The 26,248-nt window shown below is 33.0% G+C and overlaps 1 protein-coding gene across 1 annotated transcript in view; it reads left to right on the top strand.

The window, feature by feature from the left end:
- LOC149804367 (protein farnesyltransferase subunit beta-like) overlaps nucleotides 1-26,248 on the top strand; it is a 63,253-nt gene that overhangs the window by 1,398 nt on the left and 35,607 nt on the right. Inside the window, exons 2-5 of the mRNA XM_089939480.1 lie at nucleotides 6,028-6,095; nucleotides 9,802-9,886; nucleotides 13,562-13,653; nucleotides 18,114-18,163. Coding sequence (XP_089795606.1) covers nucleotides 6,028-6,095; nucleotides 9,802-9,886; nucleotides 13,562-13,653; nucleotides 18,114-18,163 — 295 coding nt within the window. The remainder of the gene's footprint in view (nucleotides 1-6,027; nucleotides 6,096-9,801; nucleotides 9,887-13,561; nucleotides 13,654-18,113; nucleotides 18,164-26,248) is intronic.

The following is a 26,248-nucleotide window of genomic DNA, read 5'->3' as shown; positions in this document are numbered from 1 at the left end:
GACACTTGATTAAAATAAGGTTTGAAAACGGACCTGTGTGACACAGTTGAAGGTCGATTTCTAAAATACTAGCCGGGCTGATCAAATCCCATATGTCCCAGGCTGCAAATCATCGAAGTCTAACAAGTAAATTTTTCCAAGTCACTAGTTAAGGACAAGCCCTTTTTTTCAGTTTTAAAAGTCAGGAATGTTCATTTTTATTTGCTTTCATCAGTTTATCTACCTTTATCTGATCATTCATTAACTCTGGGCATACTGAAAACTTGATTTCACCCCTTCCAGGTATACATATACATCCTGTATCACACCTAATGGTGGTCATTAGATAACTGGTTCATGTACACATGTTCTGTTATCACTTGACTATTTTTGGCCAAGTGACCAAATCAAACACGCCAAACAAAACAAAGCCGGTACAATTAATCATTAGTGTTTTCGGTGGCTTTGTTGTACTCAGACCAGATCCTCACACTGATTTGAATACAACAGGTAAGTGTAATTAAGATAATAGAAGGAACTTAACTGACTTTAGTGATGATTTCCTTTATAAAGTGATTAAATGACAGTAATGATTTATGAAATTTTAATTGATTATACAAAGAAATAACTTGCACGTGCGATAATGCATTTAAAGCAAAAACAATTGTGCTAATTAATGAGCTCTCGGTTGATTTTTAATGACAAAAAATGATCACTTCAAAAATAGTTGTCAGTCAAACTGATATTTACTCTGTAAAGAAAATGAGTTTGCAAAATTATTTTTGCAAGGTTGGTAATAAGAAGATTCAAAAAAGGAAAATTCATGTGAAAGTGGAGGGATAAAACACATTACTGCTATTGAGTTTGAGGTAACTATTTCTCCAAAGAAACATTAGCCTGAATATCTGGTGGCAAAAAATATAAAATATGACAACTAAAAGACATAATTTTCAGTTTCAGTAGGTTGATTGTTATCCCATTCTTAAATTTATTGACTTGGAAGGAAAGATCACTTTTATTGTAAACAATATCCCAAACTTGCACAGGTTGGAAATTCAACCAGTGTATTTGTCAGTGACTACATGCACTTTCCTCATGAGAGGGCAGCTCTCATGAAATATGTGAGTGAAGACTTGCAGGTATTTCTCAATCATCTTGAAATTATTTTCAAAAAAGGAAGATCATCCTACCTTTCATCAGAAGTTTTTCGAGTTAAAAGCGAAGATGAGAGCATGCAAGCAATTATAGGATCCACCTATCAAAATTCTTGGAACACTCTTTTTAATAGTAGTAGTTATCTGCTATGTATTTGTCAATAAACCTGACTATAAGACTTCACTTATTCTATTATGCAAACTGTTAGAAATCATGTTTGTTATAAGCCTGTCCACTGCTGTGTGTGAACAAGGATTTAGTTCAGGGACCTTAATCAAGACTTCATTAATGAATTTGTGAAACTGCAAGACTTTACAAATTCTAAAGAACATTTCAGCAAATGGACCAGAGTTTGAAGACTTCAACCCAAACACAGCTATCAACTCATACTTTTTTAATGCTGGTGGCAGGCATGTACACATGCTTTTTTCCAAATCCTGCAGCTTAAATATACATTCCTGAAGTAGCCAAATGTGTAGTATCAACCAGTATTCTGAAAAATGCAAATTCTTTTAATAAATAAATTATATCGAACATTGTTTTGTATATTACTTCTATGCATTTAAGTGCATGCATCTCATAAAATCCTGGCAGGTGATTACAAGTTTGGGACAAGTGAAAAGTAAGGTGGGACAAGTGAATGTTTGAAACCACTTGTCCTGGAGAAGTGCATGAAAACAAAATTTGAACAGCCCTGACTAGTCAGATAGTTCGAATGATATTTGGTGTGCAGGTAGATATTGTACTCAAGATGTGAATACAGAATAAAATTGTAAATTAAACTTTGTTTACTTATTATATTACTTAGTAATATTCATGATATTTTTTAAGGATCAGATTTTGGATAATAGCTTTTAGATCCAATCTTGAAATATGTAGTCCATGTTTTCATCATAATAATAGAAACTTGTTTATTGTTTTCTGAAAGACAGGATTTTAAAATGGGTTGGTTACATCCATCTGTACAGGTATAAGGCATGGTTTGGCTGTCAAGACAGTGAAACATACGTAACCTACTATTCAGGTGCGTTTTCAGAGGTATATATATAGTAGCACCCTAATAAAAGAATGGCACAACCCAGTTAATCCACTTTTCATACCACATCACTTGTTTCAATGAAGATTGCCACTTTTGATATAATGACAGAGTCTGTCTAGTCCTGTGTGTCCATCATGATTTTGAGCAGGATAAACTAGTCATGACAATGCTTTCTATGACAGGCTTACTTACCCCTTTTGTCTTTGTGGCAATGCCTCATTCATATAAAATGTTTCATATAGTTTTGGTCAAAGTTTTTTCATTTGCTAAATGTTTCCTTAACCATTTGATAGATTCTTTTTGAAATTTGCATTAATCAGTATGAAACTAAGGTAATACATTCACTGATATACTCTATCAACCTTTTGCATTTCTCCCTTAAGAACATTGGTGAGGTACATCTTTATAATATGGTCGATGCTACTAATTGAGTTTTAAACTTGATGATTGAAATGATTAATCAAATAATAGATTAATTGATGGTTATACATTCTACAATAATTATTGATACAAAGGTTGGTTAATTTATGTGTTAGTATGAAATTTTACTGAGATTAAAGTGACTCTTTGAATTAAGTCCTACTCTAAATCAAAACTACGGAGGTTTAAGGTAGTTGTTGCTGTGTTTTTTAATTAAAAGAATTATACATGCAAATTTCCTATTCTTGAGTTGTATTATCTGATATGAGGCAGTACCAAGACTACCGTATTAGTCACATACAAAGAAAAACATTAGTATAAGTTGGACATGCCATTTAGTTCTGACTTGATGCTTCTTTCTTCTGAACTTCCACTGCTCATTACAGATTATGTGATCTTCATCGTAGCATCATGCAGTAATTTTTTTAATATCTTAATGTTGATAATTCTTCCATTTAGTTTTATTCACTAATCTGATTAATTTCAGAAAATTTGAAAAACATTTCCATGCAGTTGACTGTTTTATCATCATTGTTCCAAACTGACCATCCCTTTACTACAGTTGATAATATGAAATAGGAAAAAAAAATCTTGGTATGGTTTTATGGGAAGAGTATTGATAGAATCATGTAAAACCAGTAGGGCCCTGAATGGCCGGGTGGTTGTTTTGGGTTGAATGCCATTTTTCAGCGCAAGATAGGCTATACTTGGTGGCCAGTATAACTGGTCAGGGAAACCCTGGTAAGAACCACAACCCATGAGAAGCTACTAGCAGCTTCCTCACATACCCACATTGGCTGAACCAGAGACTTTGAACCCATGGACCGACGTGAGATGGCTGTAATTGGGAAGGGCAAGCGCCTTAGACCACTCCGCCACCTGGGGCCCTGGCCAAGTGGTCTAAGGTGCTTATCTTTATGTATCACTTAAACATCTCACTGCTGTCCACATGAGTTTGAGTCTTGGCTTGACCAATGTGGGTATGCAAGAAAGTTTGCCAATACCTTCCCTTGAGTCAATGGTTTTTCCCAGGGTCTTCAGGATTCTTCCTCCACCAAATATAATATCTGCCATGCACAACCTTTTGTGCAGAAAACTGGCATTAAACCTCACAAAACCAAGCAGAAACAAAAGCTCCTGTTAAGTAGAGTACATGACATTAAGAATGTGATTTTTAGTGTGGCATGCTGCACTGGCCTGTAAACAACATTGAAATCTACTCAGTTAGGTCTATATTGATGTAATTGTGTTTAGATGATTATCAGTAAAATATAATAGGTGATTGATACTGCTTGTGATCCAATTAACCAGCCCAATTAGTAATATTATAAAAAAGTTATTAGCAAGTGTCCTTATTTATTTTCATTTATTTCTGGTACTCATGGCTATTACAAAAAAAAAATATATACTTTGCAACTACTCAAAACAAAATTATCAGATTGTGTTGGGTTAGAATCAAGATCATGTATTGAATTAATCAGTTCAATTAAATCAATTGGCTCCAGTTTAAGATAGAGAATATGAAACAAAATTAAATCAAGTTTGTAGAATTATCAATGGTACAGGTCATTCATATATGTCTCAATTTTAATTTTGGTGTGAACAGTCCTTAATATTTGGCCCATTTTAGTAGTGAGACACACACTTTCCTGATTCCTGCTGTCAAATATTCTGGTTGAAAGTCCTTGCTTACACTGTATATAAACTTTCTTTATGATTTACCCAAATTGTATTGAACAGTAATTTATATCCAGTATCAGAAAATGTCAAACAAAATTCAAAAAGTAACTTGATCAGGTTTGTGTTCAGACAAGTCCACGATTGATTCCTATATTGCTTGGAACTTTCTGTTAGTTTATTGCAGTTATGGTCTATATTCTGTTCGCTGAAACTTACTTTAATTTTAATGACAGTCTGTTTTCAATAATGCTTGAACTTTGTTGTTTTATTGACAGTCTGTATTCTGTATGCTGGAACTTTCTATCATTGTTGTTGACATGATTTATATGCTGGAACTTTCTGTCATTGTTGTTGACATTATTTTATATGCTGGAACTTTCTGTCATTGTTGTTGACATTATTTTATATGCTGGAACTTTCTGTTGTTGTTGTTGACATTATTTTATATGCTGGAACTTTCTGTCGTTGTTGTTGACATTATTTTATATGCTGGAACTTTCTGTCATTGTTGTTGACATGATTTATATGCTGGAACTTTCTGTCATTGTTGTTGACATTATTTGATATGCTGGAACTTTCTGTCGTTGTTGTTGACATTATTTTATATGCTGGAACTTTCTGTCATTGTTGCTGACATTATTTAAATGCAGAAACTTTGTCATTTTATTGACAGTCTGTATTCTATATGCATCATCACTGAACTCCTATAATAGCAGCAGGCAATTTCATTTCTCCTTTGAGTACATTTCCCAATCACATTAACATTAAGAATATTAGCCTGCTACCGGTGCCTCATGAATCTAGCCCTTGCAAAAGACAAAAATTCATCTAGGCAAAGGACAAAAACTTGTGCCCATTACCTACTCTTGCCACCACTAGTTGTTGCCAGTTTTTAGGCTTTGCTTCTATACACAACATATATGTATATTATGGGATAAGATTCCTGTTAAATCCAAGGTGTCTTTGGTGAAATTAAATACCATTACCTACTCTTGCCACCACTAGTTGTTGCCAGTTTTTAAGCTTCGCTTCTATACACAACATATATGTATATTATGGGATAAGATTCCTGTTAAATCCAGGGTGAAATTAAATATATCCATTCAATATTTTGGATTTATTTGGAATAATATTGACTCATATACAGGTAGCATACATTTTTTTACTTTAGATTTTATGGATAGTTTGTGTAATTTATCCCATTTATGGACTTGGTCGTTTTAGACCACATGGTACAACATGCTATCATGCTGGCTTCAGGTGTTTGTGTGCTCTGTTTATTAAGAGTAAAACTAGAATGATTTATAAAAATAAAAAAAAAACTAAAGATGATTATCTTTATTGCTAGAATTATTATTAAAATTTGATAGAATTATTATTAAAATTGGACATGTTTGCAGATAATCTCAGGGTCTTGAGAATTCCCACATGGTATTACTCTTTCCCATTTCCCCATCTGCCTCTGTTTTGATTCCTGTAATTATTTCATGTTGATACAACCAAAAAGACATTTTCCAGGAGACAACAATTTCCCAGCCCATCCAACCTGGCCTGCTAAAACGTCCTTGTTGGTCAAGTGAAATTTCATGTACAGCCCAGTTTTTTCACATAAAAAGAATAAAGTTTGTAATCAGCCAAGTAGAAATTGTGGCCCCCTTTACATATTACATGTATCTCTAAATTAATATGTATATACAGTGTACTAAATATGTCTGGCTTTATATAACAATGTAAGATATATTTTCTATTGCCAGGGATGTGTGGAGGATTCTGTGGGACAGATGTATACAGCATTCAAGAACAGACTAGAGCTGGAATCAAAGTATGATCATTAGCATTTTTATCACAAAAAAACTAACAATTGTTTGTTATTTAATTTCACACATTTTCTTAACCCTATATTGATAGAGTATGGTAAATGATTGAATATGCCATATCTCTATAGAAAAATATGCTTGCTCTTTCTGATGAATTGTGGAGCTTTCAGACTGTATGAAATCTAAATTGGTAAAAGAAAGATAAACATGCATACAAGGAAGCCCATGATTCTAAAAATATGGTTTTATTACCATTGCAAATGCCTTGTGATAAGTCTTGATAATAATATCTAAATATCAGATTGACCTTACCCAGTCTGCACCATAAGGTTAGGATAACACAGCACTCATTCATGATACCAGATTTACCATACACCATCCAATTCATAAGGTTAGGTGATGATAACACAGCATTCACTCACTCATGCCAGATTACACCGTCTATGTCATAAGGTTAAGCTGTGGTAACACAGCCCTTATTATAAGGCCTTCCATTGTAGTATACAGTAACCTAACTGTGGACCAGAAAGCCTATGCCCATAATTATTAAATATTTAGAGAAATATGAAAAATTGCTACAGTAAAAGGTATAAAGATCTGATCAGGTTGTAAATATGTGCATACAAACATACCTACCAGACCTTTCAGTAACTTAAGTCCCACTTTTAGGACTACCAGTTTCTGGTTCTGGACTCCTTAAGTTTTCAAAATCAGACCTAAAGTTTTCTGTGGTAGACCTTTGTTTGTGAAATCATTCAGAGAATCTAATGCATAACAAATTAAATTGTCAATAATTTCAGACAGCCTGATGCAGACCTGACAAACCTTAAGAATTTGCCATAAATCACACGAAAATGACCCTTAACATACGGTCATATGGAATTAACGCAAAAACAAAAATTGAGGATAATTGGCTTGTTCATGTTTGATTTGTATCTGGGTTTCGTATTAGATTTAGTGGAGTTAATCAGGGAACCAGACTAACTTTACCGTAGTACCTCAGATGCTTTAAACTGCACACATTTTTCTTGCAAAGCATCTTCATGTTGATTATAGAAATACTGAAAATGGCATCCAACAAGCAATATGTGTTGAAAACAAAAGAGAAAACAAGCCGGTTGAAAGTGTTATTAATCAATACAGAAAAGTAAAAAGGAATATTCAGATTTTTGTGAATGAAATCAGGAAGGGACACAGTTACATTTATTGGACATCACATGTTGATTTGAGTATGTCTTATGGAGGGAGATGTGATTGCCATTGTCATGTGAAATTGAGACAAAAAATTCCAAGAATTACATCAAGTTGAGATACAGCAACAAGCCCTTGAGCTGCATAGGGTTTGGAACTGTAGTTTGTGCAACTTGACTTAAATTAAATAAGGTCTATGTATACTTTACAAACATTTTAGTTGAACATCATGTTTATGATATCTATCATGGCTGCATTAGTTTTGAGATAACGAACATTTTGTATTACATTTTTTCCTACTTTACAGTAGCAGTATATGATGTTTTGTTAGACCTTACTGAAAATGGTCAAACTTACAGAAAAAAATCAACTACCTTACTGAAATGGTCTTGTTAGGTTTGGCAGGTCTGTAAATGCATACCATATTTAATTTGTCAATCACTTAAGACAGCCTGATGCATGCCAGATTGAATTTGTCAATCACTTCAGATAGCTTGATGCATACCAAATTTGAATTTCACAGTCATTTCAAACACCCTTTTACATTCAGGTTGAATTTGTCAATCACTTCAAAAAAACCTGTTGCATACCAAATTTGAATTTGTCAATCACTACAAAGAGCCTGTTGCATACCAAATTTGAATTTGTCGCTCACTTCAAACAGCCTGTTGTATACCAAATTTGAATTTGTAAATCACTTCAAACAGCCTGTTGCATACCAAATTTGAATTTGTAAATCACTTCAAACAGCCTGTGCACATAGCTGCCAACCCTCACGAATTTGGTGTGAATTTCACGACTTTTTCAACGATTCACGGATTCACGCTGTAAGCCAAAAATTCACGAATTTTCCAATCCTCAATTATTTTAAATCTTTAATAAAATAACCAATTTCCCGTTAAGCGCTAGTCGTGATATTCGCAGTTGCCGAAACGGTCCGGTACTGCTGGTCACGATATTAGTAGATCTACAGCCGATTAGTACAGTTGGCCCAGTAACAAGCATTTTAGCCTCTTTTAATCTATATGTATAAGAGTAGTTTTACAAATGCTTTTGAGAGAAACTGGGTCTTAACTGGAAATTTGCTCCGCGCATGCGTCAAAACACTGATTTGAGTTACCATTCAGCCTCGCATGTAAGATTTTGAAAATGTCTTCACCACCAAGGAAAAAGAAATGTGTTACTCAAAAAGTGAAGTTTAATTGGAATATATCAAAAATTGGCCGTGCATTCTGCCATTAAACATTGATATTCATTCATGCTTCTTGCGCTCAGTGTGTCATCGCAGAGACGATGTTAGGAAGAATGTCGGTTGCAAAAAAACACGTAGAAGTTGGGAAAATTAAGAATTCGCAGATTTCATCTCTGGAATATTTTAAACCATTTGCGGCAGACCTGCAGGCTACCAACGCTGAAGCATTATTTGTGAGTTTTCTTGTCGAACGCAATCTACCTTTATCAGCTGGAGACCATGCTAAACATTTGTTCTGACAAATGTTCCCGGACTCGAAAATCGCATTTTTTCCTGTGGAAGAACCGAAAATGCTGCAGTTCCTGTGCATTACTCACAGCAACAGTGACAGCGTAAGAATATTTTCTTTAGTGAGGAAAATTAAGACAGACTTTAGGGCCTCCTTAGCTGCAGAAAATTTGTCAGCAATTTTAGTCCCCAAGATCAACCTGCAGGCAATAAGTCGGAACTGTTTAGAAAACAAATTTACGATCAAGCAGTTGAGGAAGTTCAAGTCTGCCACAGTATAATGTCTTGATAAATAAATATTTCTGCATATGTGTAGTGTTTTATATTTATTTTGCAAACTTGATATAGTGTAGTATTGATGGTCGGAGTGGTCAGAGTGGATGGAGTTATTGTCATGGTTTTTTTCACGAATTCATGTCCAAATTCACGACTTTTTATCCCTATTTTCACTAATTGTGAGCCTGGAAGGTTGGCAGCTATGTGTGCATACCAATTTTGAATTTGTCAGTCATTTCAGACAGCCTGTTGCATACCAAATTTGAAATCATCAGTCACTAATGAATTGTATTTAATCATGCTAAGAAGGTTTTCTTACAAAATGTTTTCAAATGTGTACAGGAAAATGATTATATTGCTGTGCTGACCATAAAATCTATTTTGGATCATATACTTAGGAATATAGGTATGCCTACCAAAAATTTCATTTGTCTACCAAAAGTGCTAGCAAAGTTGTTAGAAACTTACCATCCCAAAAGGTTTGACAATGTTTAAAAAATATCTGTGATAACCTGAAAATCAAACAGTTCATGTTCATATGCATACAAAAGTACCTGTATATGCAGTCTTACTGACAAGCTTTACTGCAGGGATAGACAGTCAGACAGGACCAAATAAACAATAATCATTATGTAGTTTTGTAAGATCAGCAGTGCTCTCAACTATTCTGTATACATTATGCATGAAGTCTCAGTTATTAGGACTATTCGTCATGTAATACAAATCTGTTACCTTTAACTTCATACATGAATCTTTTGTTCCAGTTTGCTGGATGAGCCAGTCTTGGAAAGGAAAATGCATGTTACCTTCCTTAAGAAAGGACTTACTCATCTGTCTCAGTCATATGAGGTAACATTCTTGTGTGTTGTTAATTTTGGATATGTAAATGACTGAAGTGAACAAAATACAAAAAGCCTAAGCTGTGCACTACTTTTTGCACAAAAAATACCATATTTATCTTATATGTTGGGACACCTTAAAGTAAATTTTTTGTGAACTGTATGTTCTGAGTCATAAGTTGTGGAACACCTTTTATATCATTCGAAAATTATATGTTTGAAAATGCACTCCAACTGAAATTTTATTTTACAAAATATAAAACTGTGTACTTGAGATAAAACTCTTGAATCAACTGCAGCAGCATGTGATCAACACAGCCCTTCTGCACAGATACGATCCATAATTTGGTACATTAATAGTTCTTTGAGCTTTCTCATGCAGAGAATAATTATCGTTAGAGGCAACAAATCTCCAGAAGCAGAAACTGCAAGCACCAAAGTCCGATTTGTTTAAATCTGCACCAGTTGTGCTAATTCTCACACTTTTAACCCTCCATCTTATCTTCAGTCTGTCCAGGAATGAGATCAAAGTACACAAGAATTTCATCTGTGTTAATGATCATATTGTTGGCAAAATCATTTTCTCTTATGGCCTTCACAAATTCATCAAATGATTTTATTTTCTCAAATCTTCTGGGAGATGCTGTGTCGTCGATGTCTCTGCACAAAACACTTTACTGTATCACTTTAAAAATTGTTCCATTGTTTCAATTTATTTTTAAAATTCCCATGAATACCAGTGGAAAGAAACCAAAGTTATCTTCCATATCTCTGCCCATTTTATATATATATATATATATATATATATATATATATATATATATATATATATATATATATATATCAGCACATTTAAAAGAATGCAAAGTCGGCTTCCAAGGTCAGATTGCTTTGTGATAAAATAACCTTTGTGTTGATATCCTTTTTAAAAAAATAGGTTTAAAAGTATCCAAAGTTGGCTTCCACCTCAGCTATCTTTGTAATAAAAATAACCTTTGTCTTGATGTCCTGTCAGTAAGTTCAAACAATGATTTTACTGTTTGCTGCCAGTTTGTGTTTATTCACCATCTGGGCTTTATTTGCTTGGCATCTGTAGTTATAATTAGTTCAAATAGGCGTTGATGTCTACGGGTAAATAGTATACACAGCAATAACCTGCTTTAATCATAGGTTTTGAAACCTATGCTAGCAAAAAGATTGTCACTTGCACTCAAGTGAATGAATTTTCAAATAAATTTTATCTTCAAGATACTGTCATGTTGTTGACCTGGAGATAATTCAGTCTTGGTTATTTTGCACCTAACACTATGTCCTGTGTGAATGGCAGTTGTCTTCAAACAGTTGGTTGATTTCCATCTAATTTGTGATTTTGTTTGATCCAGTTTTCAGTTGGATAACGTATTCAAACCTTTTGAGTACAACCAAACATGATTTGTTTCTCAATTTTCATGTCAATGAACAATGTGTCATGTGTTATCTGACATAAGTAATACATGCTACAGTATGGATGCCTACGCTACATGTATGGAGTTTGTGGATATATTTTATCCTTTAATGCTCTTGATAAAAACAGGGAATAAATGATAACAATGCAAGGTTAGTTTCTTTTGTTTTATTTTCAAATAAGCGTTTTCTTTATCTGTTTTATTGCAACATGCAATATGGGGGAGCACAAATACAACACAAATTTATTTTGTTAAGTCTTGGGACATATGACCTAGGTGATAAAAGTTTCACCATACATTCTGGGATAGGAATTTTTTTTATTTTATCATGTCCCAATATATACGGTAAATAAAGTAGATCAAAGTGGACAGCGATTCTAGAGTTTATTGTTTTCATTTGCAATGTGCCATTGTTAAATTTAGCAATAATAATGTTGAAGAAAACTGATTATAAGATACATGAGTTTAATTTAGAACTTTAAATAATTTATTATCATTCATGCTGCCAAGGTGCTGAACCATTCAAATTTTGGCAGATTTATTCCTATTTTAAACTTCAGATTAAACCATTATAATCAAGTATATCACATTGTTTTTTTTTCTGGCTGAGTAGTATAATAATAGCAGTTTTAGATATCTGTTACTAATCTTGATATCTATTATTAATTTAGGTTAAATCCAATAAATCCATTTTTTTACTCTCCTAGTACTTTGCTCTCTCATCACAGGCCTCTCTCATCACAGGCATTCAGCAAGAAGAAATTCATATGGTGTAGAAGGCTTACAAAATCACTATTATTATACTAACCATGTCTCTGAGATTGTCAGTTTAAATGCCAAGTACACATGTAAATACAAATACAAAATAAAGGCATGAATATGGCATGGGTGCAATGCACATATGACATGAGTGTGGAGAGGGTGCAATGTACAAATGACATTAGTACTTCCACTAACCATTGTCATGATTTGCATCAATGCTCATGTGGTAACAAAGTTACCACTATTTTTTGGAAGTGTATTACTGACACAACCATTGAAGTTCAGTGTGCTTTCCAGTTATCATTACAGCTATAGTCTTAGGCTGATCGATATTTACATGCTTGCTGTCAGTGCTGGCTCATGTATAAGGATGTATTAAATCATTTTCCATGTGTTATTCAGTTCCCAGTGAGAAAATAGTCCTAATCAAGAAATGTACTATTCTTGCATGCTGATTATTATCTCAAAGTGAGATTGTACATTTCTTGTCCTTATACAAGAGTCAGCCAAATTGATAATTGTCCTTGTGATAACTACTTAAATTATTGATTTCTGAAAATGTTAACAATATTTGAGAGACCTAAAATTATTATTCCAGTGCTTATCATTACATGGTGCCATATATGGATATGTATAAAATAGGCCATGGAATAGAAATTCAAAATGGTGTGGTTTTCACATTCACTTAATATATACACATATTTTCCCACCTGCACTGAAATATGAGTTCTTTCATTTACATAAGTCTTCTTGGTGGCCTAGTCAATTACTGTGTCATACTAATGATATTGCAAGTTCGATTCACACTCATGGAAAATTAATTTTAGTGACGTGCATCAACATGAATTGAGATATTGTAATCATATCAGTTGTTTCTCTTGGGTTGGTGGTTATTTCCGGGGTTTGCCTGGGTTCTTCCTCCACCATTAATACTGGCCGCCATGTATAGCCTATCATGTGCTGAAAAATGGCGTTAAACCCTACTACAACGACAACAACAAACCCTACAACAACAATAACAACATATCACTTATAGTGATGTCCTTTGTGTTGGTGGCTTTTAACACTCAGTATATCTTTTGAATTTCTGGATTTTCTTGATAATGCAAATCTCCTTTTCTTACTAAATTTTAAGGATATGTTGTTTTATGAGGATGAGTCAGTGAGATGGAGAGCTTCACATTCAATCATAAAGAGGCTGTTGTTGCAAAAGTTTTTAAAAAAATGAAACTATTTGCAATGGCTTCTATCACTTTTTTTAAATTGATACTCCAAACATTTTGAGTATATGAAAGATCATTTTTCTGTTCACAGAAAATGCACTCTTAATTGCATAAAAAATCCTGATAACATTTTTTAAGACAAGGATAGATGGATGGATAAGTTACATTGACAAATTGATTGAATGAGGGTTTGATTTATTGATCTATCTGCTTTATGAAAGTAAAAACTAAATGATGATGTATTTCTATTCTCAGTGTCTGGATGCTAGTCGACCGTGGTTGTGTTACTGGATTCTTCATAGTTTGGATTTATTGGATGAGCCCCTGACGGATGATGACATATCAGGGTGAGACACTACTTTCTTTATTATATAAATTTAATATATTTTAAGGTATTGATAAAGATTAGACACTTTTGCCTTTCACCCAGACCTGTACAATTCATAGATATTGTTTGAATTTTATCAGTCATTTGTTAGTTTGCCGATCATGTGAGACCTTTACAGTTCATGAATATTGTTAGTATTTTATCAGCCATTTGCTATTTAAGTGATAGAGGTGGATAATTTGTAAATGAAATTGTGATGAGTATCATATACACTCACATAAAAGTCAGGTGGATAGTCTATAAATGAAATTGTGATGAGTATCATATACACTCACATAAAAGTCAGGTGGATAATCTGTAAATGAAATTGTGATGAGTATCGTATACACTCACATAAAAGTCAGGTAGATAATCTGTAAATGAACTTCTGATGAGTATCATATAAACTCACATAAAAGTCAGGTGGATAATCTATAAATGAAATTGTGATGAGTATCATATACGCTCACATATAAGTCAGATGGATAATCTGTAAATGAAATTGTGATGAGTATCATATACACTCACATATAAGTCAGGTGGATAATCTATAAACCCTGGTCATTCTGTATCCAGGGAATCAGTAAGAATTTTAGATCAAGAACCAGCCTGGCTTGAACAGGGGGTTAAAAACCCATATTCAATCAATCTGTAAATGAAATTGTGATGAGTATCATATACACTCACATAAGAGTCAGGTGGATAATCTGTAGATGAAATTGTGATGAGTATCATATACACTCACATAAAAGTCAGGTGGATAATCTATAAATGAAATTGTGATGAGTATCATATACACTCACATAAAGGTCAGGTGGATAATCTGTAAATGAAATTGTGATGAGTATCATATACACTCACATAAAAGTCAGGTGGATAATCTGTAAATGAAATTGTGATGAGTATCGTATACACTCACATAAAAGTCAGGTAGATAATCTGTAAATGAACTTGTGATGAGTATCATATAAACTCACATAAAAGTCAGGTGGATAATCTATAAATGAAATTGTGATGAGTATCATATACGCTCACATATAAGTCAGATGGATAATCTGTAAATGAAATTGTGATGAGTATCATATACACTCACATATAAGTCAGGTGGATAATCTATAAACCCTGGTCATTCTGTATCCAGGGAATCAGTAAGAATTTTAGATCAAGAACCAGCCTGGCTTGAACAGGGGGTTAAAAACCCATATTCAATCAATCTGTAAATGAAATTGTGATGAGTATCATATACACTCACATAAGAGTCAGGTGGATAATCTGTAGATGAAATTGTGATGAGTATCATATACACTCACATAAAAGTCAGGTGGATAATCTATAAATGAAATTGTGATGAGTATCATATACACTCACATAAAAGTCAGGTGGATAATCTATAAATGAAATTGTGATGAGTATCATATACGCTCACATATAAGTCAGATGGATAATCTGTAAATGAAATTGTGATGAGTATCATATACACTCACATATAAGTCAGGTGGATAATCTATAAACCCTGGTCATTCTGTATCCAGGGAATCAGTAAGAATTTTAGATCAAGAACCAGCCTGGCTTGAACAGGGGGTTAAAAACCCATATTCAATCAATCTGTAAATGAAATTGTGATGAGTATCATATACACTCACATAAAAGTCAGGTGGATAATCTGTAAATGAAATTGTGATGAGTATCATATACACTCACATAAAAGTCAGGTCCAGCTGACTCTGATCCTCTGTCACATAATCCACTGGCAGATCATGGTCTGTGCTTTTTGTTCTACTGATTAATCCTAACAAATTACATAAACCCAGATCTGCTAGCATTATAAAGTGGCAGTCTATCCAGTTTAATGATGCACCTGACATCTATGCCATTTTATGCATTTATGATATCAATAAAAAACAACATATATATATATATATATATATATATATATATATATATATATATATATATATATATATATATATAACACTACTTCCTCTTTATAGAATATAAATATATCTAAATTTACATTTGAATATAGGTCACAATGACACAGTGATTAACATGATTGGTAGCATTTTTGTTGAAATGACTGTGGTCCAGATTCTAATATAAGTAACATGGACATATTACATGTACATTCATAAAATCAATATTTTCCATGAACATAGAATATACAATAACTTTTGAATCTGACCATATACACTTGTGTTTATTCAGTATACGAAAGTATGACAAATGAGCAATAATGAGATAGAGAATAGAATGGTTTAGAAAGAATACATGAAGGAGAATAAAAGATATAAAAATGAAAGCTTAGAAAAGTTGAAAACTAATTAAAGAGCTCATTTCCACTAATCAATAGTACATTGCCATGTGGTTTTGCAGTATTTATAACCAGGGTCTGCTTCTGAGAAAATTATGTGCATAGAGCTTTTACATTTAAAATGTACATATATATATGTACATATATATATATATATGATCATGAAAATAAACACATGCAAATGTACCATTACATGTTAAAATAGGCATTTAAATTTACACTGATTTTTTTTACTAAGAAATCTGCACATTTATAAACAATTCAGAGACCATGTTATGGGGACAGTTTATAGGCAAATCTCAGATATCAAATTTCCCAATAACAAGCCAGGAAAGCAAAGTTGACTCCACTTTGACATGATTTAGCACCTGTCCAACCTATCCCATTTTTCCATTTCTGTCCATATAGTAAATCTCATGTGGTTTGTTAGTTATGAATCTATGGTTTATTGGCAAAAAACAGTGTAAAATTGCATTACAATCAACTTATGTGCTGATTTAGTAACTTCTGGTGCAGTTAAATATGCACCTATTTATGATTTTTACCACCAACCATGCAAATGTGAAGTACTAAAAAGTGTGTGAAAGCTGGAGCTTTTCCACTCTGCATCATTATTAAATGGTATGGGACTAAAATCTGTGTAAAATTAGACTGAATTTACCCAATATTTTATTTGAAAAATATAGGAAAAGGTGATTTTTCTACAAAAAGCGTCAATGACTTACTTTTGAGAATAATTGACTTCTTTCAGAGTTACTGTCTTGTGAACTTACACTGTAGTTTTAAGATTTAATTATTTTTATATTGTATTGAAGCCTGATGGTTTAGTAATATATAATGAATATCAGTGATAACATATAATCATAACAGACGGTTCAGTAATAAAATGAATATTAGTAATTACTTACAAATAATCACAGATAGTTCAGTAATATATCAGTAATTACCTATAATTAATCATGCAGACAGTTCAGTAACATAATGAATATCAGTAATTACTTAACAATTAATCATGCAGACGGTTAATTAATATAATGAATATCAGTAATTATCTATAATTAATCATGCAGACAGTTCAGTAATTAATGAATATCAGTAATTACCTATAAGTAATCATACAGGCAGCTCAGTAATATAATGAATGTCAGTAATTACTTGCAGTTAATCCTATAGACAGTTCAGTAATCTAATGAATATCAGTAATTACCTATAATTACTCATACAGACAGTTTACTAATATTTAGTCATTTTTAGTTGAGAATAATGTGAGACTTAATATATTGTTGAATCATGACATAGGTTGAAGACTTGTTTTACATGGGAACTTTGTTTTGTAATCCATGTTAATCTTTCCCTTCTTGTTTTGTCCCATCTCATCCATCATAAATTCCCTTCTTGATTTGCCCCATCCCATCTGTACTTACAGTCATCATGAATTCCATTTCCACTCAATAATTTTCAAGGAACTTGGACTGAAACTAAATTTTCTATGAATCTCTGTTTACATTCGGAAGACCTTGGTCAAGTTCAATTTTCTGACAACATTGTACCAAGTCATTGCCCTGTTTAACTTGGAACTTTGCCTATATATATATATATATATATATATATATATATATATATATATATATATATATATACTTAACTTCCTCATTTGCACCATATTAATAGGGACATTGTTGTGATATTAACACATTTTTTATTGTTTTACAAGATAATAAATATTCAGTGATTTCAGAATATTCTGTACAACTGAAAGTAAAATAAAGAAATACATTTATGTAATCACCCATGTTTAATTTCATGAAAAATAGCAACAACATGATCTTTGTAAGAAAATTAATTTAATTCTTTTTCAGCTATCACAATTGTCTACTTTTGTGGATAGTATTTAGATGGTACATATCATATATACCAATCATTTTAAATTTCAACCAATCAAAATATCAGTAGGTTGTATTTGTCCTTAATTATTACAGTTCAGTGTTATTTGTTATCTGTCTGTGATATATTTATCTTACGTGACCTGTGTCAATTTAGTTTTTGAAATAAAAGCAAAATATATCATTTTGAAATTGTTATAATGAATTGCATATGATAGTAGATATGCCTATTGATTTATTTTCCAGAATTTCCCAGTTCCTTGCAAATTGTCAATGTCCTGATGGTGGATTTGGAGGTATGCAAATCTTCCATATCTCTTCATCAAAAAGTCTTGTATAAATTGTAGAGAGATGCATTATCTTATGTGCAGTAAAAGTTCAAGAATTCAAACACTTGAATATACAGCATTATTATATTCAGTATTTTACGATACCCAACACCTTGATATTACACATACATGCATGACACTTGTGCTTAAAAAATAGTATAGTTTATTAGGAACTACTTTGTCAACAAGCCATGTACACTCATGTAGTAGATGCTTTAGGTTATTGTTTATTTGATTTGTTTTTGGATTAACTAAAGCAGCTGATTTGTCTATTTGAAAGTAGAGATGGTAAAGTGAACAATATGGATGAGTTTCCTGAGTCACAAATGAAACTTTCAAACAAGCAAATGAATGACTGTGATATTCACAAATGTTCACAACAAATGTGAGATATGCAGTAATTTAAAATACCACTCTGATACTTCAAACAATTATGTAGGAGAAATGTTCGTAACTTTCAGTTAATGGAATGGTTCAGACCATGACCAGTGCTCTCTGGGGTATGTAAAAATAGCATAGAAAAGCTCACAGTGGGCAAGGGCTATCGCATATCTATCATAGACATAACATTTTATAAGTCAAGGTACTAAAGTCATGGGGAAAAAATGCAGCTGAAGTTTTGGTAGAAAAGTAAGAACCTCAGAGCCAATAAGCCATCAAAGATGGAACATTTCGGTTTTGGGGTCGAGGGTGTATGCTTGACCAAAACTAGAGCAGATTTCAAATAAAATTTTGTAAAAACTGTTTGCTTTATTAGAGATCATAGCAATACAGATTGACTGCCAAAATGATCATGGGTATAAATTAGCAGTAGAGCTAGGAATGTAAAAACTTAAGCTTCTTTCATAAGTACTTAAGGACACTTAATGACTGCATATCTATCTTGTTTTGTTCTTAATTGTACCAAAAATAGGACAAGAACCTAAGCAAGCTCATTTCCCTCATTGAACCTAAGTCAGCACCTAGTCATTTGACACCGATGTTGTGTTATCTGTGTCAGTAAATGGCAGCTGAAACAACTCGGGTCCTTGAAACAAAAATACTTTGATTACTGTCAGACCTCTCTACAATGGCCACCCATGGGGAAAATGTCGAAGTGGCCTTTGTAGAAAGGTGACTTCTGAAGGCAGATTCAGCTGTCAAACTTGGTTCATGAAAAATGCATGTACTATGCACTGAATAGCATTAGCATTATTATTAGCAGTAGTACCATTATTATTATTTTGCAAGAAATTTTATTAGCAGTAGTATGCAAGTTGTAACAGTTCCTGTTCAGTGTCGGTTTGTGTATACAGTTATTGGTTGATTTTTTTAACTCCCCTGTTCAAGCAAGGCTAGTTCTTGATCTAAAATTCTTACTGATTCCCAGGATACAGAATGACCAGGGCAGATATTGAGGATGTGCCATGCTTCCTCAGATGTGCTTGAACTCGGTCTTCTATGTTCATTAAATCTCACTTTCAGTGTCCTTTCCGTTTCACTAATATAGTCATAATGGCACTTAATATCACCCTTTCCTTCATACTTAATGTGATAGAAAGGTCCACAAATATCTTTCATATCAGTCTTATCCTTTGAGTGAATTAGCATATGTGCACAATTGAAGCTAACATGGACGGAGCTTGTAAAAACTTACTGCATATCTGGGACAATCTGTTAACCCTTTACCTCATACAACTGTCTTTGGATGCCTCTACAAAAGTCCCATAGAAGCGCCTTTTGACGTCTGCTGTAAACATCAGCCATTTTAAGCCGGTTTTCGTAGCGCCACCTTCGGGGAAAACCCCTTATTAGATACTACATTCATTTCTGTGAATGACAATTACGTCAGATCACGTGGTCACTGTTAATGTTCTGGTCGATATCTGCTATTTAAAGTAACTGGGTCGTAATCTCCACTCTCCAAAATGGCGGTCGCGGATTTCATTCAGTACTTATGAAGTTTTCATGATTAGAATCACAACTATGAAAGATTCAATAACCTAGGTAAAGGCTCTTATATTGATATAGGCTGCAATTAGTTTTTATAAATTATCAAATTTAGATGACTTAGTGATGTAGACACAGATGAAAAACTTGTAAATTTCGAGTATGAGAAATGGCAGCTCTACGGTTGGTCACACAGCCTCACTGACATGACGGTGAACGAATTCTCTCCAGATTTTAAAGCACATAACAAATTCTTCCGTGATAAATAATTACACAGCTATAACAATCGGACTTTACTCTTAAATTGTTCCACATGTAATAGATGTGTACCAAAAATGTAAAATGGTTAAAATTGCTGTTAAACGTAACATACACTACATTGCTTGATAGTTCACAGGCAAGCTATGCGTATGCGGTCGACTAGGTAACCTGTGTTCTATGTATAGCGAGCTGCACTTTGTCACTATGCTCTATGAGGTAAAGGGTTAACGTCACTCACTATTCTCTTGGGTGATGTTAACAGTCAATAGAGAATAGATCAGTCTGCTGATGAAGTCCTTAGTACAAGGATGAAAGCTTCAGGTTAACTTTCTATTTTTATTGTGTATGTGATTTAAAAGTTAAAGCATTTTCAAATATGAATAATACTACACAGTTAAGTTTTCACCAAAAATGAACAACAATATGTCATAATTTGTTGACTTGTAAATGCATCTTTACCCCTGTAATTACTTGACTTGAGTAATTACTTTATGTATGATTTAGCTTGATTAAGAGATAAATAATAATAAAAGAACTAATGTGAATGTTCAGTTCTGCATGTTGAATGTTTTGTACAGGTTGTGCTCAAATTTTGGTGGATATCATACACTCCAGAGTGATTTATGTTGATATACTATATGCATCATGTGTAAAGAATTAAATTCTCTCCTTGCTTCATAAAGTAAAACTCCATTAGCCAGGAGTACTTAAAAAAAAAAAAATCCCTTGCACTTTGCTGATAGCTTACTCCCTCCTAAATCACCTTCGAAAATGAGTCACACTTGAACAGTATCCAGACAATTGATCATGCTTTGCATTTTATGTATGGAGTAAAATCTGACTTCAAAGAAATGTTGGCACAAACTTGCCAATAATCTTTAATATAGATGACTTTAACATTCTCATTCAAGGCTAAGATGTGTAATAACTTATGGTCTTAAAGTCACACCTAGCATCTCTTTGATTTACCTATAACTTGAGATGAATTAGATTGTTCCTTTGGTGAACCTATGCAAATTAACACAATGAGCTTGCCCACAGCAGTCTTAAAAGTACTTAACACATCACACTAGATACTGTCATCCGGTTAAGTCATATATGAAATGATGGTTGTTTATATGTTTTAATTGCCACTATTTAAATTGCCCCAAGGATAGTTTTACATCAGCTCCAATCAGGACTAATATACATTCTACATGTTACAGGTATATATTTAATTCTTTTTCATCAAAGATATTGAAAATTTGTTATCTAAACAGGATAATGTCAAGGGGCTTGGGAGTAAATTATTGTGTTTTTAGCATGAGACATCACATTATGGCAATATGCAATAGTGACAATGGCAAGTGATGTCAACACTTTTGTCCCATCCATAGAAAATCTGCGTTGAGGGTACTTTTTCAGTTTGTGGATATTTCCTAAACTCCATGATAGATTCTCATTATACTTGACACGTTATGCAATGAACACAGTGCATTCTGCCACATACTTGTTGACCTTTGGGACCTTGTAGTCAAGGTAACATTTATAGAAAATTTGTATTACAGTTTCGGTTTACATTTTTCCATGATTTTTTTTTTTTTACTCCATGATTGATTTTTTTTATACTGGAACAATTAATTTTGAAGCTAGGACAGTTCATTTGGTACATGCATGCTTGCCCTTTTGATCTTGGGGTCAAGGTCACAGTCATGGAAAATGCACATGGAAGTGCCTGGTTAACGTTTATTCATTGCTTATATTTCCTAAACTTCTTCATGAATTTTTTTATACATGCGGGGAATCATTTAGGAAGCTAAGATGATTCATTATGCAACATGCACTCTTGCCCCTTTAATCTTAGGGTCAAGGTCATAGGAAATTAAGGTTCTGGATAAAAAAATTATTTGTTTCTAGTTTTTAATCTCTTAATGGATTTTGATGATACGTTAAAAGAATCATTGTGAAGCTGAGAAATTAATTGTGCTACATGCTCACTCAGCCTTTTGACCTTAGGGACATCGTCACATATTTTGGAGCAGTGCTTCGATATAGACTTGACATGCAGGCTTTGGCATTATTATTGCTTAAAAGAAGACCATTCATTGAAGATAATTAAGTTTTCAGTGATACTTGAATTGTACTGAGCTGATCTCCCAGTGTGAGTACAGATGATTTAAAATTTATTATGATCTGTTTGGCACAATTTTCCTATACAGGTATTGTGCCAAGGTTTGTTGCAAGGTGGATGCTAATTTTATGACTGGGATTACAGGTGATTAAGATAGCACTAAGCTCGTTAAAAAATTGCTGTGTAATTGTTGATTAATTTCAGTCTTTTGATTCACGTGTTTTTATTTACATATTTGTGAATATTGCTATTAATGAAGTTTGGAATGATGGTAAAATCCGAACATCTAAGTACATAAAAATCTGCAGGTGTAATATAACCAGGTAATATCTGAATTCATGTTATAACAAATTATGTTATGGTGGAGTCCTGCTGCTATTATTATAATAATAATAATAATAATAATAATAATAATAAACAATAATCACAGTAATAATAATTGTAAATATTATTACCTCAGTTTTAAAAATTTCTGCACTGAGACCCTCAACATGCAGAATGCAATTAAGACTGCAGCTAAAAGAATTATTTACATATATGCATAATAAAATACAGTATATATAAACAACATAACATGCATATAGTATAAATAACATAACATGCATACAGTTTATATAAACAACATAATATACGTACAGTATATATAAGCAACATAACATGCATATAGTGTGTGTGTGTATATATATATATATATATATATATATATATATATATATATATATATATATATATATGCATACATAACAAACATACAGTAGACACATCATTATACCATAACATACATGCAGTATATATAAACACCATGACATGCATATAGTGTGTGTGCGCGTGTGTGTGTATATATATATATATATATATATATATATATATATATATATGAGCCTACATGGGCAAAAACAAAAACATTTAAATGCATGTATTATACTATGATGCTGCTTTCATTAATCAACAAAAATAGAGAAATGTAAAAAATATTTTAAAATGTTAATTATGAACATTATTTGTATTATAAAGTGAAGAAAGAAAGGATGAAAGTAATCTTTGAGAATTAACAAAATAAATGTGAAATAAAACAAAGAATGAAGATGATTAAGATTGTCCTAAAAATAAAACACTTCTGACTCTAGGATGATCGAGCGAACACTCAATGTAATATGGATATTCAAGAAATATTGATTTACTAATGACATGTTGCATTCAGAAGAGCAAGAGCTACAGCTATGTGACTGACAATAGTAGGAAGTGAGATAAGTGGTCACTTTTACACTGGTACAACTAAGTGACTGACAGTAGTTGGAAGTGAGATAAGTGGTCACTTTTCCACTGGTACAACTAAGTGACTGACAATAGTGGGAAGTGAGATATAGTGGTCACTTTTCCACTGGTACAACTAAGTGACTGACAATAGTGGGAAGTGAGATAAATGGTCACTTTTCCACTGGTACAACTATGTAACTGACAGTAGTGGGAAGTGAGATAAGTGGTCACTTTTCCACTGGTACAACTAAGTGACTGACAATAGTGGGAAGTGAGATATAGTAGGAAGTGAAATCTAGCAGTCACATTTCCACTGGTACAGCTAAGTGACTGACAATAGTGGGAAGTAAGATAAGTGGTCACTTTTCCACTGGTACAACTAAGTTACTGACAATAGTGGGAAGTGAAATCTAGCAGTCACATTTCCACTGGTATAACTAAATGACTGACAATAGTGAGAAGTGATATCTAGCAGTCACTTTTCCACTGGCGATGGTGTCATTGTTATCAATATTTTGTCATAGAAAATATGCATTAAGGTTTAATTAAAGTCTTTATATATCTTAAACCCAGTAATGGATTTTGTTCATACTTGGGATGAATCATAATGAAGTTAAGACAGTCATTCTTTATTGTGCTCACTTGCCCCTTTAACCTTGGGGTTGAAAACACAGTCCTTGAAACTTTGTGTTACGAGTTGGTTAAAGGTTTTTTTTCTTCACTTTTCCTTATTTTTCATAACTCTTGATATTATTATGCAGCTAAGACAATTTATTATGTGACATGTCTTCTCATCCCTTGGACCTTTGGGTTAAAAGCAGTCATAGAAAATATGTGTTACAGTTTTACATTATTTTTATTTTCCTAAATTCCCTAAACACCTTCATGGATTTTCTTCATATTTGGGTGTTATCATTATGAAGCTTAACAATTTATCATGTGACACACTCACTCTTCCTTTTGACCTTGCAGTCAAGTTCTCAGTCGTGGCAAATTGATTAAAGTTTTTATTTTTTTATTTTTACTTACATTTCTTTAACTTTTCCATGGATTTCTTCATGTTTGGCTTGCATCCAGATAAGGCTTAGGCTTTAAACTTTATTCTCTGACACATTACTCTCTCTCTCTCTTTTGACCTTGGCATCAAGGTGACAGTCTCACCAAATGTGCATTAAGGTTTTGGCTAGAGTTTTACATTTACTTATATTTCCTAAACATTTATTCAGCTTCCTTAGCTCCCTAATATTTAGTTTCAAGAGATTTTATATTTAATTTGTGTTTAACATCACCACTGGCAGCCATAGTAAGCATTTTTTAAAATCCTGCAGAAAAAGAAACTTTAACCTCACAATAATTGAGTTCCAATCACCAGTCAATCTGGAAAATGCTACTATTGACCAGATTCCATTGCTTCTATTCAAGTTTAGTGCTGACCTCCTTTGATGAAGGGTGTATTGTTTTTATTGAAGATTGTAGATGACTTGCTTTGACGAAGGGTGTATTGTTTTTATTGAACATTGTAGATGGCTTGCTTTGATGGGTGTTTACATTATTAAAGTCGCTGTGACTTTGGAGGACCAAACAGATGCCTTTTTGTAAATGTGATGGCAACATTGAAGCTGGTGGCAACATCTAATAATTGTAGAACAAGGTATGGGTTGGAACTGATAGCTTGTAGACATGAATGATTAGAAAACTAAGGATTGTTAAAATTAGGAACTAAGGCTTCTGTTGACATATAAATTTCTTTTTTATCTCAGCATTGACATATGCAAGACAAATTGTGGTGGTAACAATAAACCATGGTCCAGGGACTTTGCATTCTTGCTAACACAGCATGTCAACATAAGTGATACGATGTAAGAGCAGGGCCTTCCATTAGGTTTAAAGTTGGAGGGTGAGTTGCCAAAAAATGTGCTTGGGGGGACCTTCCCCCAATGGGGGATAGAGATTTTTTTTAAAAAGTAGCCAGGTGTAAAGTAAAAGTAGCCAGGTAAATCACCTGGTTCCTAGCTGATAAGGAAAGCCCTGTGAGTTAGTCTGTGTGCTTGTAATTCCTTTATATTATTTTCAGCTATCTACAAAAAGATGATTCTTTATTCCTATGATGGTCTTAGTGGCATTAGAAAACACTAGTTCATCCTCTGAATTTTTTTTTGGTCATTTCTTTTTTTCACATGAAAAACTCAGGACAATTGTAATTAGCTAACACAACAAACCATGAACATCCTCAACTTACCAGCCATCTACAAAATTATTTTATGCATGATATAGGATCCATTTCAAAATAATCTCAACTCATCCACAGTCACCTCTGGTTCAATATTTTAACATCACAACGAACAGCAAGAGAAAACCAATACATAATGATGATCATTGAGTAAACACAACAACTAAACACTGTAAACAATCATGGCCACATGTACAAAGACCCTATAGTATGTTACTGTTGGTTGACTGACTTTTAATGAATTGATGGTTATCAACTGTTGTGA

This window comes from Sinohyriopsis cumingii, chromosome 2 (assembly GCF_028554795.1).
Source record: "Sinohyriopsis cumingii isolate HCF-2022 chromosome 2, ASM2855479v2, whole genome shotgun sequence".
NCBI lineage: Eukaryota > Metazoa > Mollusca > Bivalvia > Unionida > Unionidae > Sinohyriopsis > Sinohyriopsis cumingii.
Note: the sequence above shows the minus strand (reverse complement) of the source record. Positions and strands in the feature narration are given on the sequence as shown.